The sequence below is a fragment of the Telmatherina bonti genome (assembly GCF_933228915.1).
Source record: "Telmatherina bonti genome assembly, chromosome: 22".
Lineage (NCBI taxonomy): Eukaryota > Metazoa > Chordata > Actinopteri > Atheriniformes > Telmatherinidae > Telmatherina > Telmatherina bonti.
The window spans coordinates 18,827,662-18,851,352 of NC_136631.1; the positions used below are offsets into that span (position 1 = coordinate 18,827,662).

General features: G+C 39.7%; 1 protein-coding gene across 2 annotated transcripts in view; it reads left to right on the forward strand.

The window, feature by feature from the left end:
- Positions 1-6,962: 6,962 nt before the first annotated feature.
- asap2a (ArfGAP with SH3 domain, ankyrin repeat and PH domain 2a) overlaps positions 6,963-23,691 on the forward strand; it is a 59,857-nt gene continuing 43,128 nt past the window's right edge. For both annotated transcript variants that reach the window (XM_079262430.1, XM_079262431.1), the window contains exon 1: positions 6,963-7,512. In XM_079262430.1, coding sequence (XP_079118556.1) covers positions 7,387-7,512 — 126 coding nt within the window. In that variant the 5' untranslated portion in view covers positions 6,963-7,386. The remainder of the gene's footprint in view (positions 7,513-23,691) is intronic.

Below are 23,691 nucleotides of genomic sequence, written 5' to 3' on the forward strand. Positions count from 1 at the left end.
AAGGTTAAATGAAAACCATGAGCCGGGGTATTCCTGCGCCTGGAGTTAGTGGGGATGCTCAGATGTTGATATTAATGGAAACCCCAATTCTTTTTAGGATAAAGAAAACAGTCATGTAATAATTAATTTAATCATAGATATGGCAATTGAGTCAATTTTCTCAATGTTCAACCATTTGCTGTTCAGTTAAGAGAAAATAAAAAAAGTGGACTAAAGATGTTGCAGATATCTTGTTGATATGCAAAAGTGCAGTGATAGGAAAGGCGTGTTTGTTTACATGCTCATTGTAAATGTATGATAGTTTCTATGAGAGCGTGACTGAATACATCTCTCTCTTTTAGGCATTTAGGTGCATTGTAATGTGCCTTTGTTCTTATACAACTGGACTCCTACATGTAATTTGTGGGCATGTTTAGATTTATATTTAAGGTAATGTTTATTATCTCAGCAGTGCACTGTCTTACTCAAATAAATAAATTCAAACCATCCAATCACAGGTTCTCAAGTAACAATTCTCAAAACACACAATTCAAAAACTTTCAGAATGGCATATGAAGCTGAGCAGGAACAAGTCCAGAACAAACAAAAATATAACCAGTTCTCTTGATTTGCCGGGTATTTGATTAATTTTATTAACTATGTTGACAATACAGATTTTATTTTCTTATGAATCATAAATCCTCACATATTTACCTTTGTAAACAAACAACCATGTTGCCAGCTTATTTGCAGTGAATCAAACCCACATGTTTTTATTTTAACTTTACACATGATCCTAATTTAAAAGACAGGTTTCTTTTAACTATAAGACTAGTATATATGGTTTAAAAAAGCTTCCAAGTTATTTTAATCCAATGCACACTTCTGTAGATGCAGGAAGTGCTGAAAATATTCTATTAGGGTAATAGCATCTCTGACAATAATCCATTCATATAGACATTTGAGGTCCAAAAAGCCATTACTCAATTCCCCATCTGAGAATTTGTGGAAAAGGCTTGGTTTGTTACAGATGACTGCCCTCCCCCTCAATTGCCCCACCCCCCAGAGCTCTCACCCTTCTTCTTCTCTCTTCTGTTCATCCCACTCCCATTTGGAGTCCAAGCAGCTGCTCAGGTTCAGCACTGCTTGCCCAGTTACTGCCTTCAAGCAGAGTTTAATTTATGTAACATTTTTTTTAAGTTGGAGTCAGTGCAATGTATGATATCCCTGCCAGTGTGTCACCACCAAACAGTCAGAACCAACTTCAAACCCATATGGGCAAACTTAGGTGAAGCAACTGTGGACAAACACATGTGGAACCTTTATCTTCAGCCCAAATGGAACCCTTTTCGGCCCCACATAAAACATACTGGCTTGGATATATGAGATAATTCCTCACATCACCCTGTCTCATTAGTGCCTGGCTCAGATTATGTTGTTTCAATTAGCTGCATATTGTTTCACACAAAGAAGGCATTCATTCCTCTAATTCAAAACACAAAACCAAATTGCAAATTTGTCCCACCTGCCACATAATCATGATGTCATGGCAGCGCATTTAGAAAAAAGTGACTCCCACTCATGCATTAATGTAATTATCACAAAAAGATTTTCCTGCTAATGCTGAATTGGGTGTTTGAGGTTCATTTTCACTACAGAATGGATGCACACACCCTATGTTCCCCATTTCACAATGGGACATCTGTTTTCCTTGTTGTTCTTTTTGCAGCTTCTTGAACCAGCTTTACCTAAACAGAAAATTCATACATTCTCAACCAATTTTTTTTTTTTTTAATCAATAAGGATATTTTCAGTTTCATTTAAATATGGCAGTTGCTACCGAAGCAGATCTAAACAACCGTTTCTAACTTGTTACTCGAGGCGACATGCAGCTCGTATGCAAACAATGTCCATACTGAGGTCTGTTGTGAATGAGCCTCTTGTTCTTTTAATAAGGCAGCTCACAGCTTTGGCTTTGCCACATTTTTTCTAGTGATGAGCAACAAATGCAACTTGATAGTAAAACGTAAAAATTATTACACAATGCAGTTCAACCAGAGCATTAATTATTTGTGCAAAGGCTGCATTTCACATTATTTTTTACAGTATTTCTTTCATCTGTATCACTTCATACATACATTGATATACAGGATCTATAATGAAGCAATTTGTCATACTTTTTCTCAGTACTATATTCCAATCAATCACATACTTCCTGGATGATGTAATAAAACTGGAAACGTCACATTGATTCATCATTCATCAATATGACTGATTAGAAGAGCTGCAGTTAAAAATATAAAGTCAGGCCAGCAACCCACATGATCACTGAAATTGTTATGACAACCTCATTGACTGAGCTGCTCCATCTCCACATGTCTGCTGAGAGTGTTTATTCATTTTCATGAGGTGGATGAAGCCTGTAGCTGTTTAGGGTTAAACTGGGTCTTAAACTCGTCATTTAGCTGCTTGCCAGGAGACGCTACAGAGTTTAAAGAATGTCTGAACAGTGCCCAGTTTGTGATTTAAAGGTTGTACAGGGTTTTCCCTCTTCCTCCGCTATACTATTTATACTAGCCACTGCCCTGCCTGGCCTGCATTTGGTTGGGAAATATCAGCTGGTTTTACAGCCCAAAACCAGGAAAATCACAAGGACTCCAAGAGAGAAGACTTGTCCTTTTTCAGCTCCTGTTGACAAAAATTCTGAGTTGGGGACAAAGTATTAATAATAGAACATGTTTACTTTCTTCCTTTGCATTTTGGTTTTCCTAATATGAAAATGCTGTTTTGATGTAGAAAATCATAGTTAACCTACACACAGTGCAAAAGCCTTGAGCCAGACTTCATTTTATATTTTCCTTTTAAGGATTCAGACTTGTTTCAATACCATCCATCCATCCATCTTCTGCCGCTTATCCGGGGTCGGGTCACGGGGGCAGCAGCCTAAGCAGGGAAACCCAGACTTCCCTCTCCACAGCCACATTTGCCAACTCTGCGGGGGGGATCTCAAGGCGTTCCCAGACCAGCCGAGAGATATAATCCCTCCATCGTGTTCTGGGTCTTCCCCGGGGTCTCCTCCCAGAGGGACGTGCCCGGAACATCTCACCAGGGAGGTGTCCAGGATGCATCCTGACCAGATGCCAGTGCCACCTCAACTGGTTCCTCTCAATGAGGAAGAGCAGCGAATCTACTCTGAGCCTCTCCCGGATGACCGAGCTCCTCACCCTATCTCTAAGGGAGAGTCCGGCCACCCTGCGGAGGAAACTCATTTCAGCCACCTGTATACAAGATCTTGTTCTTTCAGTCACGACCCACAGCACATGACCACAGGTGAGTGTAGTAACGTAGATCGACTGGTAAATTGAGAGCTTTGCCTTCTGTCTCAGCTCCTTCTTCACCACGACAGACCAGCGCAGCGCAGACGCCGCACCGATCCGTTTGTCGATTTCACGCTCCATCCTTCCTTCAATCGTGAACAAGACCCCAAGATTTTTAAACTCCTCCACTTGAGGCAGGACCTGACTCCCAACCCGGAGAGGGCAATCCACCCTATTCCAGCTGAGGACCATGGTCTCAGATTTGGAGGTGCTGATTGTCATCCCAGCTGCTTCACACTCAGCAGCGAATCGCTCAAGCGAGAGCTGGAGATGACGACCAGATGAAGCCAACAGGACCATGTCATCTGCAAAAAGCAGGGACCCAATCCTGAGGCCACAAAGCCAGATCACCTCAACACCTCGGCTGCGCCTAGAAATTCTGTCCATATAAGTTATGAACTGAATCAATGATAAAGGGCAGCTTTGGCAGAGTCCAAATCTCACTGGAAACCAAGGGGACCAAGCTCTGACACCTGTCGTACAGCAACCGGACAACTCGTACAAGGGGGTCTGGTACCCCATACTCCCGGAGTACCCCTCACAGGAGCCCCCGGGGGAGACGGTTGAATGCCTTCTCCAGGTCAACAAAGCACATATAGACTGGTTGGGCAAACTCCCATGCCCCCTCCAGGACACCAAAGAAGGTAAACCGCTGGTCCACTGTTCTGCGACCAGGACGAAAACCACACTGCTCCTTCTCAATCTGAGATTTGACTACCTGATGAACTCTCCCCTCCAGGACCCCCGAATAGACCTTACCAGGGAGGCTGAGGAGTGTGATTCCCCTGTAATTGGAACACACCCTCTGGCCCCCTTCTTGAAAAGGGGGACCACCACCCCAGTTCGCCAGTCCAGAGGCACTGTCCCCGATGTCCACCTGATGCTGCAGAGGTGCTTTAACCATGACAGCCCCACAGCATCCAGAGCCTTAAGGAACTCCGGGCGGATCTCATCCCCTCCTGGGACCTTGCCACCAAGGAGCTTTTTAACCACCTCAGCAGCCCCAGAGATAGGAGAGTCCACCCCTAAGTCCCCCAGCTCTGCTTCATCATTGTGTTGGTAGGATTGAGGAGGTCTTCGAAGTATTCCCTCCACCGACCCACAACGTCCCGAGTTGAGGTCAGCAGCTCCCCATCTCCACTGTACACAGTATTGACGGAGCACTGCTTCCCCCTCCTGAGACTCCGGATGGTGGAGGATTTCAAGGCGATTGGCCTTGAAATCCTCCGGAAGTTTTTCTCCATGGCCTCGCCAAACTCCTCCCATGCCCGAGTTTTTGCCTTGACGACAGCCGAAGCCACATGCCACTTAGCCTGTCGGCACCTATCAGGTGCTTTCAGAGTCCCACAGGTCAAGAAGGCCCGATAGGACTCCTTCTTCAGCTTGACAGCATCCCTCACTGCTGGTGTCCACCAACAAGTTCTGGGATTATCGCACCGACAGGAACCAATGACCTTGTGGCCACAGCTCCGGCTAGGTGCCTCAACAATAGAGGCACAGAACACAACTCACTCAGACTCAATGTCCCCCTCCTCACTCGGGACATAGTTGAAGTTCTTTCAAAACATTTTTAAACAATAGTTCTGCATACTTTCCCAAGTTTCTGAATGTTACATCCACCTCTGGAGAACTTAGCTTAAATAATTACATTTCCAGTTATAAAAACTTTACTACCAGCAGCCCGTTGGCACACAACTTAACTGCATCTACATAAATGTGAAAGGCAAAGGGCTTTAGCAGGAAGTCAAAAGCTGAGTAAAAAAAGTTGGCAAATGTCAACACAATGTACACTGTATCCTTAAAAGATTTGAGGGAACTGGACTGAATAGTAACTAAAAGTGATGCCTGAAAGAAAAAGAAACTAAAATCCAGCAAAGTTCTGACAGTGTGTACGGATAGATCTGGACCATCATTTGAACCATCTAATGCTCACTGAACCCCGTCAGAAAATGTCTCCATGCAAGGGTCGCTGTTAAGAAGGTATTCAGAGGGAAAACAGGAAGAAAAGGATGAGGTATACCAAATTACACAAAAATTTTGGAGTGATAAGTTTTGAAATGTCCTTCAAGAAGCCTGTAGGACAATCACTAGATTTCTTAAAGGTTAAGATTGTGCTCAAAAAAAGAAAAAAAAAAAAGAAAAAAAAAAAAAAGATGGTCCTTGCTAAATTTTGACAGAATCTGCCAGGATTCCACAATATCTTTTGCTGTGTATTCTGCATTTATATTTATGTTTGTGCACGTTTCACTGAAATTACTCCACCTTATCTCCTGTTTTCCTGGAAACATAGTTTTTAAAAAGAGGTGATGGGGAAGTGGAGACATTTGTGTACTGTATGTCAAATTTGCATTTGAACTTTGAGGTGCTTTTCCTCTAAGGGTGAACTGTGTAACTGTAAGGGTTAAACATGACATTAAATTTTGAAATGACAGGCTATGAAATGCTATGTGCTTCTGTTGTTGGACGTTTTTCAATTCAACATAGGACAACTGGTTTTAGAGTTTATGTTAAAAAGTTGCCTATCTATGATAACAGAATCAATTAAACAAATTAAGCTATATTTGTACACACTTATTTAGGTCTAGATATTATAAAAAGAAAATAAAAATGTCTCTAAAACATTACCCGACTTATTTTATATTACAGTAGATACTTTCCGCACCCATGCTGTTTATCTTCTTTCCACCTTAAGATAGGTACAACCACTGACTGTGTGGTCAACATGCTGCTTTCACTGACTGTTGGACATATTATCGGACATCCTTAAATTAAAGGCTTCATTTTTGGGATTGGTGCACAATTTTGAGAGAAATTAAAAGTTTAAAAATCAGATTCTTTGAACACAGAAGCAATACAGTCAAGTGCTGATACACAGTATTATGAAATATTTTTGTCAGCCTTATGTTTATGGTACTTAACTTATTTCTTCAGAATTAGTTCAGTCACAGCCTCATTTCTTCATAAGTGTAGCTTTTTTCTGTTAAATAATCATGACTGGGATCAGAACATTTACGATGCTGATAACCATATAACTCCACCAAAGTCTAATGAGATCACAGACATAATTTTTGAGGACCAGGAAAATAGTTTCTGTTCACTTGGCTATAAGCAGCTGATGTTGTATATCTTTTAAAAGCTTCAGATTTTAAAAATACCTCTTCATTTGTAGTTGCTGCTGTAATTTAACCATTTCAGGGCAAAGCTTGTTATAACATATGTTAAATCAGTTCTTACAATACATATTTGAATATTCAATTTGAATCAAAGGTGAATATCTGGCGATTTAATGAGAGTCATTACTGACTAACCATTTAATTTAATGCAGTTGGAGACTTTTACAATTATATTTTTGTTCAGTTTTGCAACAACGACTCGTTTTTTCGTGCTGCAGCATTTGCAGAAATTTCAACTCTACTTTGATGTCGTGGCATACGAGGAGCCTTGAAGGCAACACAATTCTCTGGATTCCGATTGGCTTTTCTTTCCAACTGCAGCTCTCCATTGGCTGGTGCGTGTTCAATGAATCCCCTCCTCTACCTTTGTCAATTTCTTGAGCTCCCGTTGAATCACTCGCTTGTTGTTTCCCGGGGCTCGGAAGAAGAAGAAGTTACCTCCGATCAGTTGCAGGTTTGGGACACCATAAGAGGATATTTACTGTCATTACGGAAGCTTACTTTTCCGCATTGCATTGAGGATAAGCTGTTGAACTGAATGGAGAGAGGGTAATAGCGACCTAAACGACAGGAGAGATTTAACCTATCCATCACCTTGTACCACAACGCGGCGAGAGCGTCAGCACTGCAACTCCTCGAGCCAGCGTGCGACACCGCAGCATTGGATAGTGTTGGGAATAAACAAGGGAATGACATAAACACACCCGGAGATGGTTTGCTACCCGGAGGAACCCTCAAAGACACTTCTGCTGCTACTGCTTCTTTGAAATCTTCTGTGCTATAACTGTACAGACGAGAAAGTGGGTTAATAAAAGTGCTTCATCTTCTTCTTCTTCTCTAAAGCAAAGGGATTTATTATGCCGGACCAAATCACCGTTTCAGAGTTTGTGGCAGAGACAAATGAAGATTATAAATCGCCGACTGCCTCTAATTTCACCACCAGGATGTCCCATTGTAGGAATACAGTGGCTGCTCTGGAGGAGGTGAGTCTGCTGGAACTGGGCTTGTTGTCCAAAAAGAAAAGGGAAAAAAAAAAAAAAGGGCTTCATGATGCAGACATAATTTTTTTTTATCAGCTAAACATAATAATGCATGCTCCTAATAGTGTTTAAAGACAGAAAGCTAACCTAAATCTACCTTTCTCCACCCTTGGAGCAGGTCAATCCTCTTTAATAGCAAAAATACAAACAAAAAAAAAAGGTCCTATTTTTAATTTTTCAAACTAGCTCAGTCATTATTCAGAGAGCTGTTAAATATTGTTATGAGTCTGTGTTGTGGTATTAAGGAAACAATCGTTGCCCCCCCCCCCCCCCCCCCCCCCCCCATCTAATCTTCCCCCTACTCTTCTAAAGTATTTGCAAGCAATAACAGCTACAAACAAAACAGTAAAGATATACAGCTGCCTTTGCAAATTTTATGCTTGTACCCTGGATTAAGATTAAAAAAAAAAATTATAAAAAAAAAAAAAGAGAGAGAAGAAGGGTTCTTCTTTTAGACATGCAGCTGATGCTGTATATTCAGAGCAAGCATGAAGTCATAGTAACTAATCATTCATCAAAATCTACTATATTACATGGGATCTTTTTTTGGCTTACAATGTGAATTCCTTCTGCAATAAACATGAAAAATCAAATGCCAGTGTCTCAGTTTACAGCTGCACTGCACTTTCTGTGCACAGAGAGCACTTTGTGTTCCTTTAACTTGCAGGTCATCAGGAGGAAGGACACTTCCGCTTTGTTCCCTGATTGCCCTCCACTGCCTCCCTCCCTGCCTTGTTATAGTTTCCCTACTTTGTGTACTGTATGGCAGAGCCTCGCCCTGCCTGCTGGTAAAAATAGAATTTCCCACACAAGTAGCACGGTGTGTTATGTGTGTTAGTGTTGTAAATCAGGGTACGCTTGTGGATGTTGGATGATGACGTGGAGGGAAATGTGTGAAGTCTCCTGCCTCATACTGTTAAAAAAAAAAAAAAAAGAAGAAATAGGAAGCTGAATGCATCATACACAGCATGTGGAGGTGAAATAAGTCATCAGCAACTGGTGTCAGTTTTACTGAATTAATCCTCAACTGTGCTTGATACAAGCCTTACTTTAACCTGTCTGATGTTGGGCATCTCAGTGAGGCAAGCGGCTTATTTTTAAACCTGTGTTTTTGGAAGACTGAGCCGAGCAGACAGACATACACCTGCTCACACTGACAGGTGTTCCACTTCACCTGCAGACACCATGCTACACACGTTTTCATTCAAACCTTTTCTGCTGCTCGTCTTGAAACGGCTAGTAATCTGCCACTGGGAACGATTTCAGCTCTGCTCAGAGAGGAATGTGGATTTGGTTGGAGCAAGCAAATATGAGTGGGTTTTACTCTCTTTAAAAAAAACGGGTCAGCTGTAATTGCTGGCTTGTGAAGTTGAATTGTTGGGTTGAGGATCTAATTCAGCTGCTTTGTTTTAGAGATCTGGTCTTGCTGTTGCAGAGGAGGCAGTATGTTGTTGTTTTATATTGACCTCTTCACGATCAGGAAACACAAAGCTTTGTCGCTGGGACAAATAGACCCTACAAACTTTGGTTTGTCTGACCAATTAAATACAGCAGTGGATTGGAAACACTTCCAGTTATTGTATGCAGGCCTGTTTGGAATTTCACATATGTCCAGAAAGCTACATGTGGACTGCATCCTATTTCCTGTTGAGTGTAATAATGCATCCACATGAATCCCAAATAATAAAAAACAGACTGCTGATTTCAGCACTTTGAGTTGAAACATTGTGCTGATTCTGGCCATCTTTAGTTTGGAATACAAGTGTTCACGTCTTAGTTTTTACCCTTCCGCTGACAGCTGAGGACAGGATGATGGGAGCAGCTGGTGTATCGTTTCAGAGGAAGCCTTGCATTTTGGTAATGAGCTGGTTCGTCAGACTTTTCCCACACAGTCTGTTGTTGACAACAACCGCAAACCCGGATACACTTTTTCTAAATATTTTAGAGTTGGATTTTGCATCCATTCGTAGGGAATAGTCCACTTTAAACTAAGAAACTGATTGAATGGGGTTACAGAACATTAAGTTTTTTTTGTCACTTACATGTTGAAATTTGTTCACTGTTGGTGTGACTGGAACTTGTTGACAAGGGAAGCTTATTTATTAGAAGGGGTGGGGAGGGGATGATTATTAGTGTGAAAATCTGTTGTTCCAGATGGTTCGGTCTGGATAAATCTGCTTCTTAATCCTGTTACCAATGAGAACAGAGCAAAAACCTCATAAGACAAATGTTTTGGTGTTATAAACTGGTCGACATGTGCTCTCGCTTTGTGTCTGTGGAGCAACATGGAGTCAAAATATAGTCAAGATAAGATGTCTGTTACGAATACGTCAGATAGAATATATCCCTTATAGTCAACCGATGCAGACGGTTTCACTTATTTATATGTATTTTCTGATTTTTTTTTTTCATCTGAGAATCATTAATAGATTTACAGTGTCACCTTGTTAAATAACTTTTAAAGCCAACCTCTTGTTCTCTTTCTTTTAAACTATCCTTTAAACACATGAACAGCTGAGAGGACCACAAGAGTTTCCTTTGAATTGCACAACTTTATTGTTCCGTTATTTCCTTTTAAACACAAGCTTAATTTAGCGAGTAGTTTAAGATTGCCAAGAACTCCTTCTGGTTGCTTGTATGTGCATGTTGGTTTTTATTTGCAAAACCACAGCAATAAAAACCTGTTTATCCTGTAAGAGGATATTAAGCTTTACGTCATCCCCCCACCACCACCACCAAACACACACACACACACACACACACACACACACACACTACTTCTTTAAAACATTTGTACTAACTTCCCCTTGGGTACACTTTTCAGAAATAAACTTTTCAGTATTTTTCTCATTAAAGCTGGGATAAAATGATGTTGCTTTTCAAACAGCATAAAATGAATGTGATGATCCTGATGTCAACATATGCTAATGTTTTTGTCTCTTTTCATTTTCCCCAAAACTAAAAACTTCCATGTTGCATTAATAGGAGTGCCTGGCCATGAGGACTGAGCTGACCTCTCTGTTAAGTACTGGTCCTACTGGTGATGCTTTTGTCTAACCCAGGATAAAAGCTCATGAGATTGTCTGTTCAGAACCGAAAGCTGGTAGACGTGTTATTTTTTTTCTTTTTGTATAATTTTGCATCTGTGACTGTTTTTCTTTGGTTTCTGTCTTTTCTTGGTCCACTTACTGAATTGTGCCAGGCATACTCCAACCTTGTTCCCACGAACAAGTCCAGGCGGCTACGAGGCTGTTTTGGGTTCATTTGGGGCCTATCATTTCTTTACCTGATAGGCGGTGTATCGGCCAGATAGCGATAGACATGTATGTAGTAGTGTGATGTTATGGCATTGCAACACCCTACCTGAATTATAACAAAGACAATATGAGACAGAAACAAAGGAGGAGAAGGTTGGCATCAAGCAATTTTGGGGAATATGTTTGAAAAAAACAAAACAAAACAAAACAAAAAAATTATATGTAAACATCCCACTGTTGTCACTTTATCCTCAGTGTGAAGTCACACAGGAAGTAAAGACTTTTGACCAATCAATGGATTGTAGTGCGTCACGCTCTGTCCTTTTGGGTTTTGTAGATAAGATTGGGACCCCAACAGAAATTAAAAAAAAAAAAAAAAAGAAAAAAGGATTCGTCAGATTGGATATATTTAGGCATTGTCCTTTTGCCCACCCCCACTCGCCATCCCCCCCACTCAACCCCACATGTATACCCACACAAAAACAGCATACCCACCTCATACTGACCTGGCCCGTTGATAGAAACAGAAGTTCAACCTAAGTGCACTCTGTCTTGCTCAGGAAACTGGTAGAATCCATGCAGCATCATTGGCGTTGCACTGGTGACACACTTATCTGTTGTGGAAGATGTTTATAGTATTGGTTATGATAATACTCAGGTAGATGCAGCATATAACCTCAGATAACAGATCTTCAAAGTGTTGTCTACCTTAATATGGAGAATCTAAGATGAATGTAATGTTGGCGGTGACAACTCAGTCTGGAAGGTTGGTGTCATTACTCTTCCATCTGGCTATTATTTCATCCAGCAGATTGGTATGCCAATTATGCATTGTAACATGCTGTCTGGATCACTGCTTGATTTTGTGGAGAGATTATTGGTGAGAAATGGTATCCATAGCATGCAGAGGCACAGGCTGATATTGACTGCGTGGGCTATTCCAGTAATTAGTCTTGATCTCAATTACTGTTTCTCTGATGCTCGTTTGACATCAAACCAAAAAAGTGACATATATTTGTCTCTTTCCAGCAGTTAATCCTTTAGCTTAGTGCTCTCACCTGAAATGCATCTTTACTTAACTGAAGACAATGTCTGGCTTTATTTGCATGCATGGATGCAGTTTGGATATAAAAAGACCAACGTGGAACCGACAACAGACTAGCTCACAGTCCCGACAATGGACTCCGACACAACTAACTCATTTTATCACCTGCGCAAGAATCAGGACTAAGAAGACAGAGATTCAACGAGCAAAAGCAGCGTCAAGTGATGGCGAAAGTACTCATAAATAACTCCAGACAAAAACGCTGCAATAGGTATTTACCCCTGAAACTTCATACAGCCATAGTTTCCCCAGAGGGAAGATCACTGCCGTTGCTTAGCACAACTGAACAATAACTGATGACCTACACAAAATTACACAAACAATTTTATATTGTTATGGGGATATAAAAGGAGTTATATCGGGATATGAGATTTTCGCCCAGCCCTAGTTCACACCTGTGGGTAAATTTGCTCCTTTAACTCTTTCAATGCGTTGGGCTAAGGAGACACTTCAGTGGTTCCCAGACAAAGTAAGACATGTCCCTCTTCTGCCCTCATTGCTACCGCGCCCATCCTCCTTTCCAGGCAAAGTTGCCATTTAAGGCTGTGACTTGGTCAGGGACAACAGCGCCCCCACCCCCCCAAACACACACACTGGGGAAACAGGTGGCCTGGAGGAAAGTTTAAATAAGCATTCAAACTGTAGGATTATCAATGGCAGTCTACATCTAATAGCTTTAGAAGCACACAGAGGGATCAATGAGCGCTCACGCACACATGACCTTAATGTGCTGTCTGGCTGAAGTGAGCAGCCTAAACCCAGCTGACCATCGTGGCCGCTCTTTGCTACACCACCTAAGGAGCTTACTGCTTCTTATAATTGAAATGAGATTTCTATCAGGATCTTGTCTCTTCTCTTTATCCTTACTCTACATTGGTTGTCCTTCAACTTTGCCATAGTGTACTGGAGATTCCACCATAGTGCTACTACTACGTAATACCATAGTTGGCTGTCTTTTATTTTTACTTCAGATCTTTAGCCTCTAAATGAGTCTGCTTTATAAAGGCTTTCAAATAGATTTTTATTTGAAATGAGAGGCGTCTAGCCTTCTGTGTATGGAGCATTCACGTTATCATCCAGTGACAGATTCATTATTATGCAGCAACCCTCCCCGTGGATCTACCAGGGGGTAAGGGTAACAGTCATGTCCCAATCGATTTAAAGGCACAATCTCACTTTTTCCCTCCAACAGTCTTGGGCTCTTAGGATGTGATATAATTTTAGCTAATGCTGAATCCAGAGACATTACACACACACTTACACACATACTTTATCAAATTTTACAACTTGTTAGTCACCAGTGAGCATTGTGTGTTCTTTTCTCTTAAGAAAATAGCCCAGGAGAGTGAAAAGGCCTTAGGTTAAAGACTGGACTGGTTACTGTCTGCCCTACTTAGATTTTAGTGGGTTACACACAAGGGCCACTGGGAAGATGAGAACTTAAAGCTCATCTCATCCATCAAAGTGTGCTTGGCCAGATTGTTTAAGACAGCTCCTGTTGAAGGCTTTTGTTCACTGACAGGCCGTGCCTCTTCATTAATGAACTCCGCCATTGATTTGTAGTCCTGGCCACTCCGAGCTGGTTCGGGCCAGGGTGTGGTGGGAGGGGTGATTCCTCACAGCTGTGTTGTCCGGCTGTCACTTTCACTCAGAGATGTGACCCAGACTTTTTTTGTGTTGAGGAAACTCCTTCGAGGCTCTTCGGGGGATTGAAGTCTCATTACCCCTGACTTGCAAAGATTTGCTATGTGATGCTAGAGTCAGACAGATGAGTTGAGAGACATTTTGCTTCTCATCAGTTTAGCAATAAAATTTGTTCTTTTTCAGTTACAACAACAAGAACAAAAAAACTAGAAATAATTCAATTCAGGTTACTACACAGACCTGTTTTGATTTTTTTTTTTTTTATCCCACTTTGATATGAAAGCTAGCCAGCCGTATATCTCTAGCTCAGAAGATGACTCAGTTGGCTAAAAATTGAGCTTGTAGCTATTTATATATATATATATATATATATATATATATATATATATATATATATATATATATATATATATATATATATATAATGTGTGTATATGTGTATGTATGTATGTATATATGTATATATATCTATATATATATATATATATAGATATATATATAGATATAGATATATATATATAGATATTTTTTTATTTTTTTATTTGAGTTGTTCATCCAAGAAATTCAAACATATGAATATTTTGATGCGGGTGCACCTCATGCACAAAAATGAAGCTGCTGTGTGTTTTCTGTCTGTGTACACACTCATTTGCATATGATTTGAGCATGCATGCAGAATATATCTTCTTCCAGGGAAGACTGACTGTAAATCTAAAAACTGGTCCAGTCTGGTCGCTTGCCAATTAATCTGGGATTCACACCTATGGCTGGTAGACGTGTGGAGGCCATGCACACTGTCACTATTAAGCTGTTAATGCTAGCTTTGTCTGTGTTGCGCTGCTCCCTCCTCTAACTTTACCACCCATGGTGTGCAGGCTGAGAAGGGATTGGCGGCATATTGTAATGTGTTATTCTTTTTCCTGTGCTCTCTTTGGTCTGTACATCGTATTCCTGGTGTAACTGTGTCAGGATGATTCAGTGGAGGATATAGTTTCTTTGTCAGAGTTGTTATGGCATCCTGTCCTTTTAGATTGGGTCAAATGGTCAGATTTACTGTATCTGTAAATAAATTATGCTCTACAGAAGAATGCTTGGTCTTTCCCTGTGTGGACAGCTTATGGCGCTCTGCAAATGGATTGACCTCCTTGAAATAACACCTTAAAAATGTATCTATAAAAAGAGTGAACAAGTGAAATTAACATAGAGGAATTTGGGCCAGTTCATACCTCACTTAGTTAAAAATTTCAAACTTCTCAGTTTAATTCACACTAAAATTGCAGCTGTGAAACCATCACCATACTAAACACTCAAACCTTTGTGTGATGAGAGGAGTTGTTAGTTTATTTTGGGTGGTTCAGACTTCCATATTGATGATGTTACAGCAGGATATCATAACCAGATAAAATATGGTTTAGCCATGGTGGCTGGTACAAAGAGCAGGAGTCCAGTTCAAAAACTGTATTTTAGCAATATAGGAAGCTCTGTTCTATATTTATGTTCTCTCTTAGTCAGGCATCAGATAGTTCTATTATTTTTCTGGGATCAAACAAACCAGTGCCTAAACAATGGTGCAGAATGAGGTGAGTAGGTCCTTGCCGAAGCTTGCAGCTGCAGAAGGTAGTACTTGCACTGTAGCTGTGTTAATCATCTTACTCAGCACTCTTCTCTAAACCAGCGCCACTTTTATCCTGCAAATGAGCAGAAACCAATACACCTTTACAATTAATATGACGTATTTTGACAAATTTTTCTTTGCTTGTCAAATTGGCCTATTTGTGAATGGTTAAAAGTGAGGAATAGAGGTTGTCAACGAGCATATTTATGTGAACGAGTGAAAGAATTTTATTGTATACTAAAAACTACTGTTTCAGATTTGTTATTTGAAGACGAAAGGGTCATGAATGACAGCTTGCAGCATTGTTTCAATAAGATTCTGCAATGTAAAGATTTTTACCCATCCAGTTCAACACTGGCTGATCTGGCTAATCTTCCACCATCATAAGATCTTTTGGTGATTGGAGAGTCTGACCATTGCACAAAGCCTTCTACACATCCAAAAGTTTCTCAACAGGTTTACGGTCTGACTCTGGACTGTGTGGTGCCAATCCATGTGTGAAAAAATGTCTCATGCTCCCTGAACACACTTCCACCACTTGTCTGGTGGTGGAAATGTGTTCACCTATGTGTGCATGTGCAAGTGTCTTTGCACAATGTGACAGGAAAATTGAGTGTGCAGCCATAATTTGCTTGAAACTGCTTGAAGTTATTAACATCATAGTTGAGCATGGTGAAGAAATGTGTAGAGATGCATCCTGACATCGCTGAGGTTAGCTTCTAGTGTGTGACTAAGAAAGAGATTTTTAAAAAACCTTTGCCAGCACATTTCTCCAAGAGGAGGAGGCTTATACTAATTTTCTTATCCAACTGGTGACTTTTTCTTTTTGCCAGGGAGTGTATGCCAGTTGAAGCCCTTCTCTTATTCACAGTGTAGTTCAAAGAAGCTTGTATGAACAGGTTTCATAAGTTTATGTTCTCTACGTCTGAAGTGTGTTCTCAAATTTATACAAATGCACACAATTTCTCCAGTGTTTCACTGTGGTGTGTTCCAGTGGGAAACAGGTCATTTCCCATCTGCAATAATGATGATATTTCTTAGAATGGTTTGGGCATTTTGCCCTTGGCATCACTTCATGTTCACCACGAGCCCAGCATGAAACATCTGTTTAAAAAAGTCAGAAAACTCCAAGTCAGACAAGCTTTTTCTTCTTCTTTTTTTTTTCTTTTCCTCCCACTCATCAAAGTTTAGCACATTTGGTTCTTACTTTCCAACCTTTGCCTTTTAAGATTAATTTTTATCAGCCTCCTGCTAGTTTATAAACTTTATTCATTACTATTTTAATGAGTTTTAAATGTGGTGCCATTAGGTCTTTCTTAATCATTCAGAGCTGTTACCTTAAAAGGTATTTGGTATACTTCTGCTTGTTCCTAACAAAAGACTTCTTCCGATTGTAAATAAAGAATGAATGCACCAAGTTAAAGTTAGTGTGAACAGGGATAGAAACCTGAAGTACAACAACATTGCCAAAGGTAGAAGTATTATCACCACGAGGGACTGCAGCTGTCTGGAAAACCAATCTGAAACAAAAGCGCTCTCACCTTGTAAAATTTAAAAGACCCTGAAAGTGCCTTGGCTGCTAACTTGAAAGTTTGTTTTCTCTAACACTGAAACTACTGCAGTTGATGCTGTCATCCCAGTGTGATTTCTGGCAGCTGGGAACCAGGACTGGTCCAGCAGTGTTCTTTGTAGTGCTTACAGAGGAGCTGTGAAGCAGCAAGTGTGCAAATTCTAAAATACCACAAGACTTAGAGGTGGAAAAGGTTTTGGTGACTCGCAGCCAGGCAGAAAACCAAACAGAAACTGCTACTATTCAGTAGTAGTCAGACATACAGCTCAGTGGTTCAACAAGATAAGTATTCAGGTGCTCTTGATGCGATGATAAATATTGAATCAGAAAAAGACGTCACTGGTCGTGACACTTCGAAGTGCAGAGTGCATCAGCTCTGTCTTCAAAGCCCTAAAATGCGTTTGTGTTAATGAGCTTATGTCAAACAGCCTCATGACACTGTAAAAAGTGCCCTCCCCCTTCCCTTAGCTCTCTATCCCATACTAACAGCCCAAGGGACATCGGCCTTTTTGATTTGAATCCGAGTCTGTTTGCACGGAAAGTCCGCTTTGTTTGGGGAAATGTGAATCCGGCAACCAAATTCTGATTCAGATCAAAGAAGCAGAGTCTGTCTGCCTACAAACACAGGTCTCTGTCCGTTTCAAGCAGACCAAATGCAGGAAGAGGACTACAAAAAAAGTCACTTCCTGCATTTGGTGTTCTATTGCATTGTATGTCAATACATAGCCATCGTGTTAAGGGCCCTCTGCCTCGTCTTTTGTCCATACGGCACCCATTGTTGCAGTGTATTTCTGCGGTATACTTGCATAAGTCAAAATAAAAACCCAAAAAAGTGATAGTTTGGTTTTCCATGTTTAGCTTCCAAGTGGAGGAAACCAAGTTTTTATCTTTTTCAGGTGGATCTTGTCCTCTCTACTGCTAAATACTAGTGCAGTGCTACCTTTGGTGAGAATAGGGATATATTATTCTAATCGTTTGGCTTGTTTACACCGTGAACCTGATCTCGGCCCGCATGGATATACCCTCCCACAACTGAACTGAGTCCCGAATCGGACCATGTCTAGTGGACTATCCTTATGTGAATGTACCCTAACAGCCAACTTTCAGCGTGGAGTTTTCTGTGCTGCCCTGGGGCAGACCAACAACTCTGAGAGAGTATGCCACATGACTCGGCTCAATGAGTCCAGTTCTGTTCAAATGTTGACTTTTCTTGCTCAGCATGGTGAAAAGTTTTGAATGAAACAATTGAGTCTGTTTTGTTTTGTTCTTCTTTAGCAGAAAGTCATAGCTTTGGATTTACCACACAATTGCTTTTGTGACAGACCTGAAAATTGTTTGCATGACTTTGCCTAGCTCTCTAAGGACTATGCCTTCTTTTTAAAGTCTGCTTGGTTGAACTATATACAGCTTTTTTTTTTTTTTTTTTTTTTTTTTACATTTGTTCTGAGTGAGTCACAGTTTTTTCCTTCCAGAGTGACGGCCCCTTTCCAGTGTTTACCCCAATTGTGCTACATTTGGAACAACTCTGTTTGGATGAGGGTGCGCCACCACAAAATGTGCATTTACAGCACACCTGCAGAAAAGCTGATGCAACCTTTTATGTACTGTTGATACATGAAGTTTCTTTGTATTTAAGCAAAGCAATGACTTCCAGCTAATTCCAACTTGGAAGGAGATTTTTATGATATGGCAAAATTATCTTTAAAGGATGAAAGTTTTAAGCATTTCAGATTAATCATTTTAGTAAAATTCACCAATGTTTGTTCTTTTCTTTTTTACTGATTATAGTTTAATGTAACCAAGTGTTAGCTTCGAGGCATATCATTTCCAATATTTTGGATAATGCACTTAAGCGAGCATCTTTGTGGAATTTGGAGAAAAAAGATGGTTGTCTATCATACTGAATAATAATAATAAACCAAAGACAAATATCAAGCATTTTACAACCATCAAGTCAGTGATTGGTTGTGCATTTAGTATTTTTGAGAAATTATCTTTCTTTTCTTTTTTTTAAAAATTATTATTATTATTATTATTATACTAATCTCTTTCCAATCTGATGATTGAATAAACTGGAAAAATAATTATTCTCACAAATGTATTATTTGTCAGTTCATGCTGACCAATAATTTGCACATCAATACTAGGACTTTCTATGCACATCTGTGCCAGACTTTCTTTACATGACTGATGTGGTGGGAGTGGGGGTGTGCAAGGTTATTTGATGAGATATAAAAACACAGACGGAACCAGATGTGTGTGTGTGTGTGTGTGTGTGTGTGTGTGTGTGTGTGTGTGTGTGTGTGTGTGTGTGTGTGTGAATTTTAAAAATATCTGTAGTTATGGTAACAGTGATACTACCGACTGGGGAGATTGATTAGATTGTGCTTTAGTTAAAAATTGATGTGTGTGTAATGGTGATGAAGTATTTGATAAGTGGAACTGCATCTTTTACAGCAGAATGCTGTCATCCGCAGGCTGCTTGCTGGTGAGAACACTTGGGCAGGACCTCTGTCTGTCCCTGCAGCTTGCAGTCATCCAGGAATGTCTGTTTCAGACATAAGAGAAAAAGGTAGAAGCTGCTGTGATATCTTAGACTTGTTAGTTGGACCAACTTTTGTTGAAGGTATTTCTTCTTGATGTGATGTGAGCTCTTTCTGCTCATACAAGCTTATGCTGCCAAATATCTTTTTCCTCATTGAGAAACAAATATACCCTTACCTTATCTGCAATGCAGGCTTGTTTTTAGACATATTTGTTTGGGACTACTCAAAAAAATGTTTTCTTGGGTCTTTATTGTAGTTTTTGCTGTAATTTGGGTTTAATTAGTGATTTCGGGTCAGTCAGTGCTATGCTTACAGGCTTTTTCTGCATCAGGGTCCAAGGAAGAGAAGCTTAGCACAAAAAAATAAGAAAATATGTGTTTGGTCAATAACTTCTTTTTGTTGTAACAATGCTTCTTGCTAATACAAGTTATACATTTAGACAGTTTTTTTCCTTATTGAATGCAGCCACATCTATATGGAAAATGTATTTGTGGGATGAGCAGCAGAGTTAAGTTTGTGCCCATGAAAAACCTGACATACTGCCAGTGCCAAACATCCAGATACTCTGCATGATTTGCAATTATGATTACCCCTTTTGGCAAATATCACAGCTTGTAAATAATGATTTTGCAACAGCTTAGAGGTTTTTTTTTTATTCTGCAGTTCTGTGAGGTTCTTTTAATGCACTTTTGATGGTTAGTTTGAGGGACTGTAAGAGTCATGGTCAAAGTTTAGCTTTTGTCATGTTCATTTATAAACTTATGACATTTTGTGCTGAGGATGCAAATCATAGTTGTAAATGTGATATTTTAACAGGTGCAGCACTATTGCAGAGTCTGCTAAATCTTCCTAATGCTCTATTGCAGCAAGTTGGGGGTTTGTCTTGCTTTTCCAGCTACCCACAGGGAAAATGTCTTGGTATTTCAGCTCTCAATTTAACTTCCAACTTTACTTTTAACTTTAATGTCCTGATTACAGAATGAACAGTAGAACCAGCCATCGCTGCTCGACTAACAAGATGTCTTTTTTTTATTGTTAGTTGATGACTGATTTGAGCAGCACATGGTTGCGGATTTTTGACCCATGATTTGCAAAGTCTTCGTCTTGAAACCTTTGTAATTGTAATTGAAAATCTTCATCTCCTTTTAATGACGTGTGTGATAATTTATAGCCTCAGCAAGCTATTTAAGATGCATCTTAATATAGGGTTTATAGAAGCTCAACAATCTTAAGATGGGTAGTTTTAAAACAAGAAAGAGGTAAAAGAAAATTAACAGAGCTTTCTTTAAGGCTGTGACGACATGCTTTTGTCCTGATTCAATTCAATTCCGATTTTTTTGGTGCAGATTCGATTTAAATTGCGATTCTCACAATTCTTCGATATTGCTAATTTTTGTAGATTAAAGGCAAAAAAAATGTTTACAACTTTTTTTTTTGCTCGTCATTTTTCTTGATTTCAATTAGGAAATACAACACAGTAGCCAGATCATCATTCTGCTGCTATAATGCCGAAGATGAAAAGTAAAAAGATCAATAAAAACAATAAAAATGACCAAAATTTTTGTAATGGATTATATTTATTTATTTGGGGGGGAAAAAAAAAAACTTTTTTTTTTTTTTTTTTTTTTTTTTTTTAAAATACCAAAAAAATCCATTTTAACATTGTGAAACAAAAAAAAAATCACGATTTTCGATTTTTCAATTCGATTTTCCCACCCCTAGCTTTCTTTATCTATGCATACCACTGCACATGGAACTGACCATGCTGAGGTTGAATCAGGTTTACAGTGTCATCTTTCTGACCACGTCTGCCTGAGAACAGTTTATAAGATCAGTAACCCAATGCATTATACTTAATGGTTCAGGGTATGCAAGTACACAAGTGCATGAATCTCCATGACAATGACCTCCATGACCCCGCTGGGTTGTGATAGCATGTGTAGATTTGCTGTTGCAGATGGTGCTCAATTGTAATCACAACGGTTTTCATGATGTCATTCTTTAAGATGAGGACTAATTCAGTTCAATTTGGGCATTCTCTCCTGCTCAGGCTGGCCGAAAAGAGCCACTCAGAGTTTACTGTGAGCCGTTAACAAAAGAAGAGAAATGCCGATATAGTATTTATGTTGTATGAGGTCTGCTTTTGAAGTGGCTCCAACATCGGAGGCTGCCTGGGCCTATTGTGCAAGCTGTCACCTTTCAATAAGCTCAACTCCTTTCTCACTGCGAATGTTTTTCTTTTCTTTTGTCTTGGTTTAAGTGCTTTAATTAACGGCAACATGTGCTATAAATATCATTGCTCGTACATTGGGTGATGTGATGCTGAACCCTGCTGAGCACATCAAAATGGAAATGTGGGAGAATGATTGATGACTTAAGAGAATGAGATTGATTTAGAGGAGTGTGTTTGTTGTGTTCAGCTGGTTTATTACCTTGCTTGTCCGTTGTCCCGTCAAACCACTCCATGGTGATTGAAAGGGTCTGCTGGAGCATGATATTGTGTGTCTGTGTGATTTTTATGTGACAGGGAGGAAGCTGTCCACACCAAAGGAGGCTTCAACAGGGTGGATTAATTCAATGTCCGTTTATTGATATAATGTGGAGAACAACCAGGGGTTCATATGGACCAGTCTGCCTACAAAATGTTTTCGCCATTGACTGAAAATCTTTTGAATGACCAGTCAATGTGACTAATTTTGGCTCATCTTTGGCTACATTAACAAACTGTCTGTCCTTAATGAGGAGTGGGTGATTGGGCCACTGGATCATATGATGATGTTTTAAAGTAGAATCTCAATTTCTCAGTTTGAATCACAGTCCTCTCTCATCTCAACTCATGTGATCCAATAATTAGTTCTGGCTGTTTGACGGGGAAGACTTCCAACTTCTGCACAAGCAGCCAACACATAATCAATTAGGGGATTAAATTCTACAATAATGGCCCTCAAAGTCTGTGAGGAGAAGAATGAACAACAATATCTGTCAGTACTCTTGGCTGCTGTCTTCAGCTTGTGTGTGTATTGTTTCTCATCAGTCACACTTCTGCTTGGCTCTGAAGTGTATAAGTTTGAGCAGTAGTGTTACCTATTTTAGTTTGGTGCCAAGACCTTTATAATTTCTTTGAAAGGAAGATAATGTGCAAAATTGGCATCATCAGGTGATAAGATTTCCTGATCCGTACTTTAAGCTTTTTATGTATTTGTTTGTATAAAACTATGCAGAAAGTAGACCCATGAATGTCACATTGCAGCTTTGTGAATGCCAACAAAACAGATGATAATCAAATATGTTTTATACCCTTTTTTTTTTTTTTTTTTGCATTTTTGTTTTGCATCATTTAAAACGTATGCCTTTTTGTCTGTTGCAGTCTGCAGGCTCGAGCTCAAAAAATGCAAACCTTTGTATTTAAACTGGTGTTGCAATCCAGTTTTTTTAAGAAGATATTCACCACACTGTCATCTTCAAGCTTCTCAGAATAACTTCTGGATTTCCAAAGGTTGTGAGGGATTTAAAAAATCTAATGTCAATGCGGTGTTTGCTGCAAGGTTACTTTTGACCACAAAGTTAAACTTAATTGTTGAAATGAGCTGATATTACAATGCAGAAGCTGATCCAAGAGCTCCTAAAACTGAGGCAGTTACATGATACTTGGGCAATTACAGAGCTACCATCTGACTGCACTGATGCAGCATATGCACCAAAAGATTTAGTTGCAAAATGAACAGATTGTTATAAATCTTGTCCATTTGGCTCGTTCCCCCTTCCACGAAAACATTCACATTATTGCCAGTCTTAGACTTAGACTGAATGCTGCATCTCTATTCACCATCTCTTTTGTCGTCTTTATTATTCTGTGTGCAGAGATTGAACTGGGAGTTAAAGTTGGAGCAGTATTGGCTTGCACCTCACCTGGATTTTTGGCACATACAGCACATAATCAGCAACATTTAGCGGTTTACAGATCTAGCAAATAAGCAAAGCACCGACTGTCTTTTGTTGAATTGATTTTGTGCCATCAGCTGTTAAATAAAAATGTGTAACTGATTTTATGTAGCTCACCCTTCACTGACCTCTTCCACACCAAAGCAACCTCACACTGATGCACATCCAGGCGGATGGGTGAAGTAGGTTTCATAGGTTTGTTTTGAATTTTGAGAAAATATGTCTGTTTTTATTACATTTGGAAATATATTTGTTTGTTTTGCATGATAATTATATGACATTGCGCAAAATATTGCCTGAAGTGCCAAACTTTCCCTCTAATTGTCTTCCAAACCAACTAACATTTGCACATTTAGGACCTAAAATCATAAATGCCTCATTGATGTTGAAAAGTAAATTCATGCAGCTTTTCCCAGGGTTTTATGTGAGATTTTATTTTAGTA